The sequence below is a fragment of the Elgaria multicarinata genome, chromosome 2 (genome assembly GCF_023053635.1).
Source record: "Elgaria multicarinata webbii isolate HBS135686 ecotype San Diego chromosome 2, rElgMul1.1.pri, whole genome shotgun sequence".
Taxonomy (NCBI): Eukaryota; Metazoa; Chordata; class Lepidosauria; order Squamata; family Anguidae; genus Elgaria; species Elgaria multicarinata.
This window is the reverse complement of record NC_086172.1, coordinates 124,622,803-124,641,728: the sequence shown is the minus strand read 5'-3', so window position 1 is coordinate 124,641,728 and position 18,926 is coordinate 124,622,803. Positions and strand designations below refer to the sequence as shown.

The 18,926-nt window shown below is 41.0% G+C and overlaps 1 protein-coding gene across 2 annotated transcripts in view; it reads right to left on the bottom strand.

Annotated features, from left to right (window-relative positions):
• Positions 1-3,534: 3,534 nt before the first annotated feature.
• The window catches only part of RAD51B (RAD51 paralog B), a 369,395-nt gene continuing 354,003 nt past the window's right edge, over positions 3,535-18,926 (bottom strand). For both annotated transcript variants that reach the window (XM_063118844.1, XM_063118848.1), the window contains one exon: positions 3,535-4,039. In XM_063118844.1, coding sequence (XP_062974914.1) covers positions 3,903-4,039 — 137 coding nt within the window. In that variant the 3' untranslated portion in view covers positions 3,535-3,902. The remainder of the gene's footprint in view (positions 4,040-18,926) is intronic.

Genomic DNA, 18,926 nt, shown 5'->3' with positions numbered 1-18,926 from the left:
TATCTATCTATCTATCTATCTATCTATCTATCCATCCATCCATCCATCCATCCATCCATCCATCCATCATCTATCTATCTCAAATTATTAGAAAGGAGATCAGAGAAACATCTTAAACAAGGAAAGAAAGAATGACAAAAAATAGAAAAACAAGCATGCCAGCCTCAGAAATTGCGTGGCAAAATGCTGTCCCTTTGACTTGTTCATTTAACAGAAAACCTGTTGCATGGGGAACAGGGGCAAGCACCTCTGATGTTGGCCATACTTATTCCAGAAGCTTTGGTCTGTGGTACTGTACAGATGTCATGAAGAAAAATGTACACACTGTAAGTAGGGCAGTGCAAGACTTACAAAGCACACTACATGGGAAAAAGGAAGAACAAAGCACTAAAGGATTTGAATGGAAGCACACTGCTGTCGATGCATCCATAGAGCAGTATATTATTATTACGACCATGTGCTGGCAGGAGCGACTGCTTGTGCAATGGGGCTTTTGCAGTTCTACACACAACCACAAACAAATGGAAATACTTATTTCCCCGAATAGAGCAGGTTGGCAGAGCCCACGAAAAGCCGACCTGTCCTGATCTGAAACGAGTGTTTCCGCTCATTTCCAGGGTTATTTTTAGCTGTCACTCCCACTAGTGAAAAAGAAGTAGTGCGACTGCAGCAGCAGCATAGGATACTGCCCTTGAATTTTGAAAATAGGGACAGAGTGGATTCTCTCAGGCATAGGATTAGAATAGAAAAATGGGAAACTGCTCTTTTCCAATTTCTGCCAAAAACCTGCCAACAACTCTTTGTGATTTCAAGTTACTCACCCAATTTTCCAATCTTTAAACACCAATACTACATTTACACTGGCAGTGAAGGAAGGAGAAAACATGACATTATTAATGTTTATAAATATACTAGTTTCTTAAGAGAAATATCTCTAGAGAGACTGAGCAAAATATTTAAGAGTTCTTGCAAAATCATGTCCTGACACGACAGGAGAATCTGGTTAAACAACTCCTGCATTTTAAGTTCAAAAAAATACACTACATACACATTCTCTTTCCCCCGTCCACCCCCTGAAGTTTTTTGGCTTACACAGACCACGGCCGTTCCCTGGAGACCCAAATGTTCTCCGGTGGAATTTTCCTTGCCATTCAGGCTATTGTGCTGCTGAAAGGTCCTGGAACTAGGCATGTGATCAAGGGTGGGGGTGGGGTGCTGCCAGCAGGAGGGAAACCCTTCTGTGCCTTTGAATACTCCCACAAAATATCAAATGGTTATGCAGATCAAAAGCTGCCTCTGCGCTATCTAGTTAAAGCCAACAGTGGCATATGGCATCAAATGAAAAACTCTCCTTTTTATTTTAAATTACCCAACAGGTAACACAGAAAGTGGGGAGCAGTTCTTCCATCCAAGATCTAATTTGCATTTTTTTAAAGCGGCTCATTGAAACAGAATAATGCTCTTGGTAGCTGTAGCAACAAATTCTTTGTGACTGGAGACGAAAGCAAGTGCAAGAGTACGCTTCTAAAAGATTCTCTGTGGACTGATGCTATCCCCTCTACATGCGCATTTTTTTTTTAAAAAAAAAAACCTTAGTCCCAAATGATGTCTCAAAAGAGATACGGCCTCTTCCCTGAATAGGGAAGAGTAAGTGAAACGATATGGTAAACAATTTTGCACACAGGGACTCCACGCATGTATGGAACACTCTCCCCACTTAGACAAAATAATTTCCTATTTATTTAAATCAGTAGTGGAGAACCATTTTTTGGAAATTAGCTCCAGGCCTGCATACCAGCAGTGGATGGGACCACAACCAAGCATGGGTTGGGCCACCCCAGTTCTGGCATGCGGTCCCCAATGTGATTTCTTAGACCTCATTCATGTACTCATACACACATTGTCATGCACACAACACATAATTCTCTCTCCTGAAAATGCTCCCCTGCTGTATTTATGCTTTTCAAAAGCCTGATTGCAGCTGGAGAGGGGTGATTTTCAAGGGTTTTTTTCAGCATTGAGGAGGGATTGGTCCTTTCCTCCCCAGCAGCAACCTCTCCAAAAATTACCTCTCATGCCACATTTGGCTTTTTAAAAGCCTCCCTTGGGTGTGGGGAGCAGAAAAACTCTTATCTTGATCAGAGATAAGAGATTTTGAGCTGGGAAAATCTCTTATGTCTGATCAACTGCTGATTTTGGTCTGGGATGGAGAGGGGGTGGGGTCTGGGGGAGAAGCTGGTGGGCCAGATGGGGACTTCCTGTATCTGGTCCTTGAGTTGGATGTTCCTCAGCTGTGCTGTGAATGGAGGCGGCAGCTCTTTGCCTTATGCCTCTGTGTGTGGTACTGCTCCCTCCACTGGGGTCCTCATTCCAATGGTGGGCAGTGCCAAAGGAGTGGGACCAAAGGCAAAAAAGGAACGACGCCAAAGTACAAAAATACCAGCATAATCTAGTTTAATTAAAACTCTTATTGCCAGTAACTAAGCCTGGATATGTTTCATTTGGTACCTGTGTGATGAACCAAAAGTGTAAGAAGCAAACCATGTGGTTACCTTGCAAAAGCAGGTATCTTTTCATCTATAGCATAGTGGCTAAGAGATTGAGCTCTCTCAATATCACACCTGCCATAAACCCACTAGGTGACATTAAACAAGCCATTCTCTTTCATCTTCAGAATCCTAATCTGCAATATGAGGATAATAATACCGACCTACTGTGGGCGGTTGTTGTAAGTATTACAACAAGATTATGTTCCTGAAGTGCTTTGAACACTCCAAGTGAATACATAAATGTTTATTTGTTATTGCTTTTGTCATTCGTTCATAGGGCAACTGCACTTTCCATAGCGCTATTGGAGAGATCACATCATCCACACTGGTCTCCCCGTCACTGCTGCTTCTCATAGAGATAGTTCAGGATGATATTACAGTTGAATGTGGATTGCAGAGGTTGGAGGTTTTGTTTCCAAACAGGTATGTAAATATATCCTTGCTGTCAAGTATGGACAAATTATGTGATCCCATAAAGTTGTTCTGCTTTGATACACCAAAAGTATATGACATTAGGTAGTATTTGTGAAGTGTTTTGAAAATGGAAATTGCTAGTAGAAATTCATATTGACCTTTTGGATTTTGCTATAAGCGTGCTTTGAAGATTATGATCCATGCAGAGTGCTGGCAGAATTCACTACAATTTCTGAAACCTGGGTAGATTAGTTTTTGTTGCATCAGACAATAGTCAGATTAATCTAAAATGCACAGAAAATGGAAGACGAACACTGAACTGTATCTCAGTCCTATTAACCAGAAAAAGGCTTCAGACTATTGCAGGGATGGTCAACCTTTTTCAGCCAGACACATTTGGAAATTGGAAAATGGCTGCCATGGTAGGCATGACAAAAGACATGTCCACAAGACTGACCACAAGGCAGAAGTGAGGTTTGAGCCCCAACACATTAAGCAACACCTTTGAACCCACAGTTTTCAGCACTAACAAAAACCTATTTCACAGAAATCCCAGCTGCCAGTAAAAAAATGTGTTTACAAATCTTTTTAAGTGTGAGAGGTAAAGACCATGGCAGTTTCTAGGAGTGCATTGGTGACCGTGGTCACCACATTGCCAACACCTGGCCTACGGGGTTCAAGAATATTACCTTCCACTGTGTTCATACTAATGTTAAGGAGAACGTGAAAGATTAAAGATTCCAGAGTTTATCATCAGTTCAGAAATCTCTGGTTGCCATCATAGTGAGAGACAAAAGCAGCAACTCATACAGAAGTTCTTCCATACCAAGAAAAACATGGTATCTGTTCAGATCGACTGCCTTTTCTTTGTTTTCTGGGCTTCAGCATTCTCTTTTTCCAGTTGCTTGTATTTCTGAACATTGTAAATGCTGCAGTGAACTAGGGAGTGTCACTAGTGAAACTGGATAAAGCCATTTCAGGTTCATTGTAAAAGGTATCTTTCCTCAATTTTATTGTATGAAGTGCAGGACTCATTCCTTCCCAGCTGCAGCATGGCTGGTCCTTTCGATCTGATTCTGAAACACATAAGAAATAAAATGTATTTAGTAAAAATGTGATGTGCTATACCTGCCTCTATTTGTGCATGTGTTTTAAAGTTTGAATAATGGTATTTCTGCAGGCAAAGAGAGACTGGATTCTCCACTCAATCAGATCAGCACAATGTTGGAAGGCAACAATTTTCCAATGTGAGCTAGTCTCTGGCTGGTTGACAAGTGCTTCCTTATCTTTCTTCTGATTTTGATCAATGCAAGAATCATCATTATTTCTGATCAATTATTACAGAGGTGCCTGGTCATTTGGGAAAGTCCACTTGAAAGACCATAAAATACAAATAAAAATAGACTGGAACTGTTCTTGACCAAAACATTTTCATTATTTTATTTGGCTCTCCTCTTCAAGGCAAGTTATACTTACAACGTATATTTGTAATAGTGTGCAGATGCAGGCCTCCCCAATGCATCGACGTGAAGTTCTGTCCCTGTTGCTGACCCCCCTCCCTCTACAGTATTCTGGGGCACTGGGGGACAGATTGGAGCATTCCAGGGGCATGCTGATGTTTAAAAACCAGTTGGCACAGAAACTGGTAAAGAAAAAAAACACCCAACAACAACTGCTCCCCTCTTACTGCCCGCTGTGAGGTAGCAGGGGGTTCTGGACAGATACCTAAGATTGTTCCACCCATAATAAAAATTTGACTGACTGAGAACTTATACAAGGTCAAACCACATCATTATAATTGACCTCACACTAAGCACCAAAGTAAAGGGGAATGCTTACAGGTGCAAGCTTCCTCATAAGAGATGGCAGCACTTAGCATTAAATGGGGTAAAATCCCTCAACTCCACTGGTGGCATTAATAGGAATAAGCCAAAATTCAGACTCCGCCACCTGATGACCTGAGCAATTCCTTTGTCTATGAGCCAACCGTCAGTGGGTGTAGACTGGTATGTTTCTGTTGAAATTGATGAAACTTTGCTGATTTGTATCTGCAGAGGATGTTGACCTGGCCATATTCATCAGGTATCTCAGCCCTCAGAGAATACGTGAGGAAGGGCAAACAACGCTCTCAGCTAATCTATCCAATCTATGTATTAGAGATTTTCTAAAGGCAAAAGTATTTACTAAGGTTGGACAGAGCCAAGGGAGCTTAAACAAATTTATCTTGAGCTGTTCATCAAATGGCACTGGAACAATGTTCAATATTTATCAGGGTTTCAACTATCTTGAATTTTACAAATATTGGGCTGGGTTGGATGATACTCTCCCCTGATCTTATGTGTGAGATGGCTCTAACCTTCCCTGTCCAATGGAGACATTTCCTGCCAGCCATCCACACTTGGGTGTAATGTTTGAATAGGATGTGTGTCTGTGTATAAAAACCAAAGCATGTATGCCTGGACAGCATGATAGATAACTCAGTTATAATTTGGGAATTGGCCACACAATCTAGACTAACACATCTTGGATTTTATGTGTACGCACTACTAAAATGTTATGCCCATGCATGGCTGGCTGGCTGATCTTCCTAGAGGAGAGAGGCACAATTAGTTGGCAGGCAGGAGCCTGCTGGAGGAGAGTATTGCCCTAACCATGCCAGCACATGCATGAGGAGAGAACTCAAACTTCAAATTGCCAAAGGTTGTACATGAAGTGGAGGACAATATAGAAGCCTGTAGTAAGAGTGCCCCCTAAGATCATTCACTCATTGCTATAGGCAAATGAGATAAGAAATGAGCAGAGTAGCAACTAGGAATAGGATCCAGTTCTTATCAGGAGAAAAATATTCAAGGTGATAATGAATGACTGCAGATTACATCTCCTTGTTTGGAGGAGAGTTTAGACTAAAGAGAAACGTTTGCTGCTAATAATTGCCCAGCAAGGTGACATAAACCTAGGCAAACATGTGCTTCAGCATGTTGGATTTCTTCAGCTGATCATTCAAACAAGTTCCATTGTCGTGCTGAACAGCAAAGTTCCTCCAAGGACCCCCAAAGGGCAACATGCACCTAGATGAGCCAACTGCTATTGTTCAGGAACAAAGCGCTGAAGTATGTCAATAAAGCTGGGTAAAGATGCAGTTTAAAGGTAAGAGGATAGACTCAAAAGGACAGCGATGAGTCCAATGTGAAGCAGTATGTTGACTGCAAAGTTGGGGAGAGGGCAGCATGTGAAGCAGGTGTGGGGGACTTTTTAAAAGAAAAGAAAAAGAAAACAGAAGCCTGATCTCCAAGGAAATAAATTTAGACTATGAAATCACCATACGAGATTAAACCAGAGTCCAGCCTGAAGTTCCTGTCTTGTTCAAGAACTGGATCTGATATTTCACTCTTGAAAGCTCTAGAGAAAACAATCAAACTAAGTTGTAAATCTCAGCAAATTGTGAGTAGCTTCAGGGTGTTCAAACTCCCAACATAGAGTGTCATCACACAGGGGAAAATTGCATTTGCTTACTGTCGCTTCTCTGTCCATGCGTTTGTCCCCCATTACTTCCTCTTTTGAAAGAGGAAGTAAACAATGTGCACGTGACCCATTCAGTGGGCCGTTTTGATCGCACTGCTTCTCCTGCACGCAGCAGGAGATAGTGGCAACTTCTGTCTTTATTTTAAGTCAGACTTACTGGGATTTTTTTTGTGGCGCAAAGAAGGCAAGAACGGGAGGGAGGCACGTGGAAGGCAGACAACGTCGTGAGAGGGACCTGCAAAAAACCGTGAGTGCCCAGTAACAAGTGTGCAATAAAACGCTCATCTGATGGAGTTCAAAGTCAGTTTGCACATCTAATGATGGGGTGAGATGTGCACATTCCCCTTCAGACATCAGGTTGGATCCAGAGTTAGATGACCAGACATGCGCTCATGCAATGGCACTTCCCTGGCTTCCCCCTCCCACTACACCCCCCTGCGCACCCTAAAAAGCTATTCCTGAGGGTTGAAGGAAGCTGGGGACTACAGTGGGGTGGGAAAATTGAGAGTATTCAGCAGGGCTGCCTTCTGCAAATGGAAGCACCTTTCTGCTCACAGAAGACATATCTGGATCCAAATCATTATGGAGAAGCAACACCAAAACTATATGAAAGAGACTTCACTGAGCTGACACTGCTCCTCAATAAGCCACTAGTAGCCTGTGCACTTTGCATCAAACACGGTGCCCACTTTGTGCTCTACTAGTATTTTTAGCACTAAAATTAATTCATTACAAAATTGTTACTAATCTTCTAATGCTAGCAACAGTTGTTTTTCCTAACTCCTTTAATCCTGGATATTATCTCACAGCTATTTTGCCTATATGAGGCCTTACAACTATCTCTTTAAAATATTTTTTACCAGTCTTCACAAGAGAGATGTCTTTTTTTTAAAAAAACACCACTTTTCGCACTCCTGCTTATACGTCATTCTACAGAGATGTCTTTTGAAGGTTTATCCCCAACCCCTTTAAAATATTTGCTTATATCAGCAAATATAGCAGTGAATATGAGTGGTGCATGTCTGGGATATGCCCATTTGACTGACTGACTGACTGACTCACACACACACACACACACACACACACACAGCCCAAAAAATTAAAAGACAAGCCAATAATCATGAGACAAGAAAGTGTGCTGGGAAGAGCAATAAGCTTTAAAACTCCCCGGGCTGAAGATATCTGCTAGTGGCCCCTTTGAGGACTTTTCTTCTAGGAGCAATTAGCTCCCCTTTTACCTGGATGGTTTAAATCACACCACATCTACCAAGCAGGGAGTCATTTGTAGCCTCTTTCTGTGAAAAAGCAAGTTTAGCTCATGAGAACTGAGCTTAGCATTTCACAAATGGAACAGAAGCAACCAGGGATGTAACTGGACCATAAGGGCTCCATCAAAGCTGCATTATAGCCCACTGTCAATGTGGGTTATGTGCAAAGGACTCAGGTGACGTCGTCCATGTCCTGCCCTTGCTTCCCCCCCCCCCCCCCACTAGCACTGTTTTTTTGCACAGGGAAAGTCTGGTTCTTCCGGTAAATCAAAAGGACAACGTGCTACCTTCAACGTGTATTTTCGTCCATCGTTTTCAATCTGATGTTCTGTGGGAATGTTTTCAAGGGGCAGAGAGGGATATGCCTTTTCTCCAGTGGGCATTTTCACCTTAAAAGAAATGTGGAAAATGCACCCTCCTTGCCAACAGCGCCCCCATTTTTAAAGATAAAGAGATCAAAATTGGTACAGTGATAGGTCTTAAGGAGGGCTTCAGCCATGCCAAGTTTGAATCAGATTGGGTCATCTCTTGATTTTAAGGGATTTTTAAAATGGAAATCAAACAAATGCTTATATCTGCATAAGTTTTAAAGATAAAGAGACCAAAATTGGCGCAGTCTTAAGGAGGGCTTTCAGCATGCAAATTTGAATCTGATTGGGTCATCCCTTGATTTTTTTTTAAAAAAACCCAAAAAAATCCTTTTCCTGGTAGTTCACTAATGTGAAGGAACGATCTTCTATTCCTTTGATCGTGACAAGCTGTGCATCTTCAAATTGCACAGAATTACAGTTTGAGATTGATAAACAAATGGTCAAAGAACACCTAATTTCCTTGAATGAGTTCAAATCTCCAGGGCCCGATGAACTGCATCCTAGATTATTATTATTATTATTTATTTATTTATATAGCACCATCAATGTACATGGTGCTGTACAGAGTAAAACAGTAAATAGCAAGACTCTGCCGCATAGGCTTACAATCTAATAAAATCATAGTAAAACAATAAGGAGGGGAAGAGAATGCCAACAGGTACAGGGAAGGGTAAGCAGGCACAGGGTAGGGAAAAACTAACAGTAGAAAGTAACAGTAGAAGTCTGCACAACATCAAGTTTTAAAAGCTTTAGGAAAAAGAAAAGTTTTTAGTTGAGCTTTAAAAGCTGTGGTTGAACTTGTAGTTCTCAAATGTTCTGGAAGAGCGTTCCAGGCGTAAGGGGCAGCAGACGAAAATGGACGAAGCCGAGCAAGGGAAGTAGAGGCCCTTGGGCAGGCGAGAAACATGGCATCAGAGGAGCGAAGAGCACGAGCGGGGCAATAGTGTGAGATGAGAGAGGAGAGATAGGAAGGAGCTAGACCGTGAACTCTCAGAACCTTTGTCTATTATCTTTGCAAAATCATGGAAGACGGTTGAGGTGCCGGACGACTGGAGGAGGGCTAATGTTGTCCCTATCTTCAAAAAGGGCAAAAAGGAGGAACCTGGGAACTACAGACCAGTCAGTCTGACATCCATAACATTTATGCCCTCCTCCACAATGTTGCAGACCAGAAAGGGAGCTTCCAACATTGGAAGTTGCCCATCACTGCTGTAGATATTGGTAGAGCTCTCTCTAGAGCAAACGAAATTACTTCATTTGAAGAATTTCTGAGTGATGTCTTAGGGGCAAGGGGGTGGATTTCCCTGCCCTTATATAATCTGCTTTTGGATCTCAGCTTCCTCCATTAATATGGTTTTCCACAAAATTGCAATGGTGGCAATGTGCTCAGTGATCCGGCCGTCCTGCACACACCCAATTCCAGGTGACTAAACACAGCTGGAGGGAAAAGTTGAATCCTGATGGCTAAAGATGACTTCTGCACCAAAATAACACTGAAGAAGATATAATCCCAACTATCATTTATCTTAAATAACTAATACTCTAGTCTGGTCTGGTCCTATTTTTAACAGAGATCTTCTATGCTGGCTCCATGCTTTTCATTTCTACAATTTTACCAGAGAAGATATGCTGAAATATCAATATGCACAGATGGAAAACAGGATAGAAATTAATTTATTCTTTCTATTTAGCTACATTTATACTTCACCTTCCCATAAAATAAGGCCAAGACGTATTGGTTGTGACCTGTATTAATTATTTCCTTGGTCATTGAACATTTTCCTCATTCTTGCATGGACGTTGGTATTTTAGATTAAAACATGCATGCATTTCCTCCTTACCCCTAAACACTAGCCTTCTTTATACTGACTCTTGAAAGTAGATTCCATTAACAATACAGTATACTTCTTTCCTCCTCAGAGTTACCAAGGTCAAAGGAAGGCTCTTATAAGGAAGACATCCCTACAATGCTCAGAATTTGTTGTTTTAAATTGTTGTGCACTTCCTTGATGGCTTTTTGGCAAATAAGGTAGTATACACATTTTAATAATATCATAAAATAATAACAACCTCCATCTAAATTAGCTTTCTATTATTTTATGATATTATTAAAATGTGTATACTACCTTATTTGCCAAAAAGCCATCAAGGAAGTGCACAACAATTTAAAACAATAAAATCTTTTTTAAAAAACCAAGAACATTAAAACAAGTAAAACATTAAAACTACATTTTCTGTTAAATGGACCCTGATGTAATAATGTACTACTGCTAGAGATAAGCTAACGGTAAAATAAAATTATTGGCATATGAATACAGTTCTATAATGCTTTAATACTAGAGGTGTCAGCCAAGTGAAGACTTATTTCTAGTTTTTGGGAGAGGGGTGGTGAACATGGGGTGATCAAAATGTTGGACTGCAACTCCCATCAACCCCAACCAGTATAGCCAATAGGAAGAGATGATGGGATCTGCAGTTGAACAGCATCTGAAGGGCCACATGTTCCCCACCCCTTATAAATGGATTGATTGTAAATAAATGTACTTATATATACTAACAAAAACAACAATTATTTTCAATTGGTATCTTTTTGGATCCCCAAAGGAAGAGTTTTTCTTAAGATTAAGATAACCTACAGTTTAAGAAATGAAACACTCTTCTTTCTTCAAACAAAGGCTACCTCTCATGTTTCCTTTTTCATCAAATTTGGCAATATAGTGTACCACAATTATAGTAATATATGAGAGTCAAAATGCCTTCAAAAATAAACAAATCCAAAGTCTGTGTGGCTATCTACGCAGTAGGCTGCATTGTTCAAGGAATTATACAATAAAACCCCACTCTTCCTCCAGTCACACACAGTCCCCATTTTTAAATAAAACTCGGTCACTGTAGCTATTCTTTCTCACCCCTTTAATATATTTTATGGACAGTCAGTGAGAAAGATGGCGGCACTGATTTCAGCTGAGTGCTGCCAAGTAGTTTCATCCAGCATCGCAAGCTGTCTGCTTGTTATCAATAAGACCTGGGTTGGAAGGAAAGCTCATTGCTGAAGATTTTTGTGGGGGTCAAATTTTGTTCAGGGAAGAGGGAAACGCTGGGGCTGTTCACACAACATGCTAAGCCATACTCAGTAGCTGAATGTGGGTTGTTATTGAACCATGGGTTGTTTGTTGAACTGTGGGTTAGCCCAGGACATTTTCTCCAGGATGGCTTGTTAACTGTGCAGTGTGGCTTGTTAACCGCCCAGAACAACCTTACAACAAAACTATAGGTTCTCAAGGTGGCTTGTTTGAGAAAAATAAGCCACCTAGCATGGTTAACAAGCCATCCTATGGAAAATGGCCATACATCACTCTAACCCACGGTTCAACAACTACCGACACTCAGCCACTGAGGCTGGGTTCACACATGACACTAAGCCATGATGGGTTGCTAACCACTATGTGTCATAGAGTATACAAACAGTCTATTATGCCCATTTAATCCTTCAGGAACAGTACAGTTTCACAGCTTTAAAATTATCACATCTAACAAAAAAGTTGGGGCAAAAATAGAAGAGGAAAATTTATAAGACACCTGGCTTCCAAAGGGGATGAAAAAATCTGGACCAAGGGGCACTCCTAACACTAATTTGAGCTACAGGGTTAATATTTTCTCCACTGGAAAGTTCTAAAACACATTGCTTTTAAACATCATAAGGGAAACCATTATAAAAATGCACTCTCTAGAGAAGATTCCTGAACTGGTGGGGGCAGGGGGAGAAACATGAGAGACAGAAATAGAACATAGAACTGCATGACCTATCAGATGTCACTCAATGGTAATTTATTATTATAAGCAAGATCCCTATCAGTATGTTAACATTTGCTGTGGGATCTGATTTTTTATCAGTTTACTATCTGTGGGAGGAAGGGGCTATTCTGTGATCTTGGCGGAAGACGGACTCTGTGACCTTTTTATGTGCCTCAATTCTATTGTCCTAGATAGTTAAGGGTAGTGGCAAACATTTGTCTCCCCCATCAGAGTCCTTTAAACTACTCCCCCCCCCGCGTAAAATGTTGCCATTTCCTGATTTATTTCTTTACAGACACCCCTCCCCCATTACAGACTGCAACAAAACACTGGAGTGCACCCAAAAGCCTGGCATTATTAAAGATGTGGTTAGAAATTCCTGTAATGCGGAGATGTGTGGCTTTTGCTAGCCTGCATAGTAAAGGCATAGAGCCACAGCAGTGGACTTCATGTGATCTCACTGCTACTGACTGTGTGCATGAAGTGTCCTCACCGTCCATATGATTGCAAAATGGCCTGGGTAACCCCATGCTCCTGAGTATGAACAGTAATGGAGGTTTTGGTAGAGCAGTTAAGCCACTTACGCAATCCAACACTCACTTCAAGACAAGAGCTTTTTAATTATCCCGCCTGCCCCCCACTGCCCCACTGTGCTCTGACAGAGTTCTTCCCTTACATTTCTCAATCCTGTTTCCCTGAGGTACATAACAAGGAGATTTCTGACAGACTCTCTGTTGCTGTTGCTGTTAGAAAGGAGCGGGTGGTTGCTTCAAGAGCCCTTTGTCCAGCAGTAATGCAGCCAGGATTCACAGGGATGCATCACCAACACTTTCCCATTAACAGGGACACTGATGTCATCTGCCAGTCCCCACCTGCCCGACAATTTCCTTTCCCCTCTGAGCTTAGCTTAGTTTAGGTGAAGGAAAATATTTTTTCTCAGCAACAATATTGTGAGCTATCCCTGTTATTAAGTATTGGGGGCAGAAACTGGGCTTAAATGAGAAACAAAGAGTGCAATCCTATGCACATTTAGATAGGAAAAAGTCCTGGCTGGGGAATTCTGGGAGTTCTAGTACTTTTTTCGGTCTAAACATGCATAGGATTGCACTCTAAAGCCCTTTATCTTCACAAAAGTCCTGTTCCTGGTGAAGCGGAGAACTGCTAGAATGGGTTTGTTGATATGGATCAACACAGATACCTGAATTTTGGGTTCTTCTTGGGGAACTGGCTAGGGAAGCTGTCATGGTGAACGTGGCTATACTGCTACCTTTGCCAATATCTTGGCTCGCATGGGAGAAAGAGGTGCATAGCATGAGAGGTTAGTTAGCGCCTATTTGACAAGGAACTCAACTTGAGGTGAAGAAAATCCAAAGCTGAGCATTGTGCTAAATAAAGTATGGACTGCACAGTATTCCCAGGCACAAAACATCTGGAAATCATGTCAGGACATACCCTAAATATGTGCACAACTCATCCAAAACCTGGATCACACTACTAAGGCAAACTGAATGGTATTTCATTTATTTATTTACTTATTTATTTTTTAAAAATTCTAGGCCGCCTTTCAAGACAGCAGCCCTCCCAAGGCAGCATATAAGAATAAGATTCATATAATAAAAACTGACGCAGCAATACAAAAAGCAAATGTTCCTCAAAACAACAAGCATCAACATAAGGCAAAACCCTATAACACAATTGCAGCTACAAACCAGTACAATAAAACATAATTGTATGGGGACAGCTAGAGTAAACAATTATGTCTTCAGGGTCTTCTTAAAAGACTGCAGTGATGGGGCCTGGCAGACCCCCAATAGCAATGCATGACAAACTTTTATGAATGATAAAGGCTTGTATTTGGGCTAATATAGAGATGACCAAAGTGGAAAATAATTATGGAAAATGTATATAGTAAAGGGATCGAATTAAGATGTCATATATACTTTCTGGTTAGATTAATTATCTGGAAACTGAGGAATATCGTGCTTAGGAGGTGGTAGATATTGCCCATGCTAGATGGTTTAGCACATTTTCTTTCTTTGGCTTGGCTTCAGCAGGAGTTACCTGGCCCCCATCTATATGACAATGGGATTGCTCCTCATTAAATATAAACCCGATTTTTCGTTGATTCGAATGTAGGTAAAGAGCGTCACACTGCAGCAGCAACAGCGATTTATCTCCAGATTTGTTTGTAGTGCAGTTATAAATGTGCACGTGCACATATGTGCATGTACAATGATACGAAGCTACAGAGTAGAGATGAAGGAAGCTATAAATCTTATATGCGGAGTTTCTGGAGCCAATTGCCTTGGGACTGGCTTGGAAAATCAAACACGGTGCCTCTATTTAGTCTTTTGATGCTTGTTTTGACAATAGGTTTTGGGTCAAGGTGGCACAGGTAGACAAAAGGAAAGTGGGCCTTTCTGATCCACAAAGCTTTTTGCTCAGTAATGCAAACCAGCTCTGAAAGGTTCTCTCAGCCCTCTGTGAGCTCTGTGTACTCATGATTTAGCTTATCTTGAACATACTTGCACAAAAATGCAAGGGCTTGGCAAGGTTTAAGCTGTGTAATATACAATAGTACAAACTTTACCCGATACCTATTAAAATAAGAATTAACAATCTGTGTACTAAACCTGGTCCTGCATAGAAATGTATGAACAAAATGCCAGAAAATGAATTGACATGTTATCAAACCTGCTTTTGTGTTAAGGCAGAAAATGCTTTAATGTCCCTGCCTAATTCCATCTTCTTTACAATGCCATCCTAACTATGTTTACTCAGAAGTAATTTTGACCAAGTTCAATGGGATGTACTCCCTAATAAGTATGTTTAGGATTGCTGCCTTAGTGGGGGCTCATTCCAAAGCTGTCCTAAGAGATTTTGGCACCGGAGGCAAAGATTCTCCCCCCACCTTCTACATACAGAAGCTGTCCAGAGAGGTAGTTGAATCGAATTCCCACCCTGGTGACAGGACTGTGTTGTCTACCACACCTCAAAGTAGTAGCTGGCTTAAGGGGCATAGGGCATGTTGTGTGGCACACATACCTCTGTCCTCCAACACCCCAACACCACTCCCTATACCCGCCTGCCCCCATCATCTGCTCCCCAAGGTGGACACTTCACTCTGCCTTAATGTTAGGGCCAGTCCCAATACAACACAGCAAATTTTGCTACATTTAGTAATACTTAAACATCTTTCTTCCATGGTTTTAATATTCTACAATCTGGCATATTTCTTTCCTTATTTATCCTTCCCTCCCATCCAAAGGTCTCTTTTTCTGCAAGAGACTGATGCAGCTTCTCCTCTAGAACTTGTGGCCTTGTTATCTCCCTTCAGGGTTGAGTTGTTAACTTTTTAAAATTGTTATTCTTGTTGAATTGTGCTGATTCAACAAATTATCTCCAACAGTCTTCAGGATGTGAAATAACCTCAGAAAGTAATATAGAAAATACGCAACACATTAATTTTTAAGAAGGGAATTGCTAGCCATAAATGTAATTGTGCAGTTTCTGAAAAAGAAAAGAAAATACAAAACAAAATGTGAGACAGTTCTTGTGAAGATGACAACACCCAAAAGCAGGCACACATTTCTGGGCCAGTCCAAGAGTTACCATGTTTCACCGGCTTTTGCCAACAACCTCTGAATAGGTCCATTTTGGGGCTGAGTTTTCTAATTCCAGATGCTTTTAACAAAGTTATATTAAAGAAGAATTTGGCTTGAAAAGGCATATGCCTGGATGAACTCGTAACTAACACTTTCATTTTTAAGTCTCACAGCCATAACAGTTTCAAGTAAGAGTTCTCAGACAATGGAGGATTTCTAGGAGCTCAAATCAGGAAACAGTTAAGTAAAAGCAGGTGGAGCACTGTGAGAGCAAAGCAGGAAATAGCAGTGTGTCTGAATGCATTCAAAAGAATGTTCTCTGTCTCTCCCCCTCAGCCCTTGGGCAGCTGCAGTGACTAGCAATCCACCCACTCATCCTCTGCTGCCCTTATCTCTATCAGCCCCTGAAGACACACAGTCTTGAAGGCCACAAACATCATTGGCCTGAGTAATCCTCAGCAATCCTGAGCCAGGCCCTGGGAGTATTAGAAGGAAGCTGGCTGGAAGGCAGAAGAAACAAGAGACCCACCCACTGAATTAAGGGATGAATGAGTAAGAAACACCCTATAAGCGCCAGAAGCTGTACCTCAAAGGAACTGCCGAATGCTGTGGTTCCAAAAACAAAGAAAAGAAAAACTAGGAAAAACATCCTAGTTTTGAATAGATTATGTTTAATCTTATAATTCTTTAAACTGTGAAATCCAGGAACTAAGGTGAAACCCAGGAACTGGATGTTTTGCTTTTGGAATATATCTTTTAACTGAGGTCTTAACGACAAAATAGCCTCTAACTATTCCATCCACGTAATTATGGATCTGCATCATTGCAGCAGAGGCTCCATAGTTTTAAGCATCTTGCTTTTTCAGTTGAATGTTCTTGTAAAATCAAGACGATTTTGTCCAATTAGTATGAAATTTGACATGGAGAATCTATGCTGCTAGTATAATTTCTCTGGCCAAATTCCAGAGACATTATATATAATTCAGACAATGAAAAATGGCTGAATTATAGTAGTGTAAACTTTTTCTTTAAACTTCAGGCATACAACTGTTTACAAGCTTTTTTCTACCTACCCAAAATATACCTTCATTTTCTCCCTAAAGGATAGGAATGCTTTTCATGGTGTATTGTGTTTTACTAAACTTAAAAGGTTTCAAAGTTCCAGTTAATCATATAAGTTGGGGGTGGGGAACCTGTGGTCCTCTAAATTTTGTTGGACTAAAAGCTCCATCATACTGGGGGAAAACACACTCCCTACCTTCGCTTCTCCGCCCGTGTTTTTGTTCCTCAGTTACTTCCTCTTTCAAAAGAGGAAGTACACAAGGCGCGCGAGGCCCGTTGAGTCCACTGTTCTAATGGCGCTGCTTCTCCTGCACACAGCAGGAGAGAGCAGCAATTCTGAGTTTAAAAATACACCGGACTCAATGAGGGTTTCTTTCGTCACGTAAGGAAGGCCAGAAGGGGCGGGAGGCAGATGATGTCATGTGAGAGACCTGAGCAAACTCCATGAGTGCCCAGTAACGAGCGTGCAATAAAACACTCATTGGATGGAGCTCTAAAACTTCCATCATCCTTAACCACTGCCCATGCTAGCTGGGGCTGATAGGAGTAACAACATCTGGAAGATGATGATGATGATGATGATTTGCACTTATATACCGCTCCCATAGCCAGGGCTCTCTGGGCGGTTTACAGAAATTCTAAAATTGAGATAAAAACAAGTATACAAAATTTAAAATTCTAAAACACAGAACATACACACATAAAGCATTAAAAACAGTTAAAAAATAATAGGTTCCCCTGATTTAAGTAAAGGCATTTTAGTTGGTAAATCTTACTGCCAAGGTAGAATCTTTTCGTAAAAGAAAGCAATCTCTTCTGAAAACAGGATGCAGAAGCTTTTTGGTCGCAGAAGCTAGGTTTTTGGGGCCTAGGAGAAGAGGTGGAGCGAGCATTGTGCGTGTGACAGAGAGAAAGAGAAAGAGAGAGAGGTGCTGCTGCTGCATCTTTGTGTATGCACAAAGCTTTGTTTGTGAAATGCTGCTGTATTTGCATTTGCATGTGTTTAAACTGGATGTTCTTTCTGCGTGAAGTGCTGCTCCCTGTGTTGGTGACTGTGAACTCTGTGTGTGTGTGTGTGTGTGTGTGTGTGTGTGTGTGTAAAAGACACCTCAAGGCATTTCTGTCCCTATTCCTTATCTGAAAAATTTGACGATATAATCCTTATTATGACTTCAGTTATAGAGCAGCAATCAACAGGTCCGCTCCACCTCTGCTGGTTGTGTTGTCCTCGGAGGAGTTAGTGCTTCTGCAACAGGGCTTTGTGTTTCTAAAAATAAAACTGGAAACAAGCAGAAATGCTTGTTTCCAGATCAGGAGAGGTTAGCAAGACTCCCTTCTGCAGGCTCCACTGACCTGTCCTGACCTTTAAACGAATGTTTCCGCTTGGTTCGGGTTATTTGTAGAACCACAAAAGCCCCAGTGCGTGAGTGGTCGCACCTGCTGATTCATGAATACAATAGGTTACTACTCATAGTGTATGGTTCTGCTCACTTCCTTGAGTTATCTGCTCAGTATGGGTTTTGTGTTCTATGCCATGTTCACTTGATTTGCAGTCTGTGATAAGAACAGTGTACTATATTCATAGTTGTCTTTAGACATTTTGCCCCAGCTTTGGTACATTTACTTGGAAGTAAATATGTTGCATTCAATAGGTCTTACTTCTGTGTAGATATGTATAGGATTCCACTGTAATATTTTGTGTACGCAAATGGGAGTTATGATACTCATTGCTTTCTACTGGTGAAGAACTCCTATTTGAATGCTTCTACAATTACCTTTGGTGCATGATCACAGAGTGCCAAAGAGGGAAGTAGTCACCATGATTTCACCCACTTTCTGTATGGGAATTATCTCTTATCATTAGGGATGGACTCCATGTCAATTTCACATGTGTTGATTCATAAATCATTCTGTCCTGTTTCCACATTAAACTGTAGTTGTTACTTTTTAATCCACGTACACATTAATATTTAAATGCATATTATTTTTAATGTATTTTCTTACAAAATACAGAATTTTAAATGCATTTTCTCTTCAAGTATGCATTTCTAAACATATTTTATCCTAAAACGCACATTTTAATTTACATTTGGGCATGTTTTTAAATGACAAGTGCATCGCAAAGTTCAAAGCTGTGTGAAATCTGAAGGATAACGGTGTTCCAATCCACACATTAGTCTGGGAGTTCATATCAAAATTTGCAAAAGACGAATTCCTCAAGCATCCTTACTTGTCCCTACAACTTTCCAGACATCTTTCCAGACAACTTTCCAACCCAGGCATGGACCTGGAGGATGCTTTTGCCTCCCTGGTCCTAAGTAGTGTCTCAGACCCAAACCT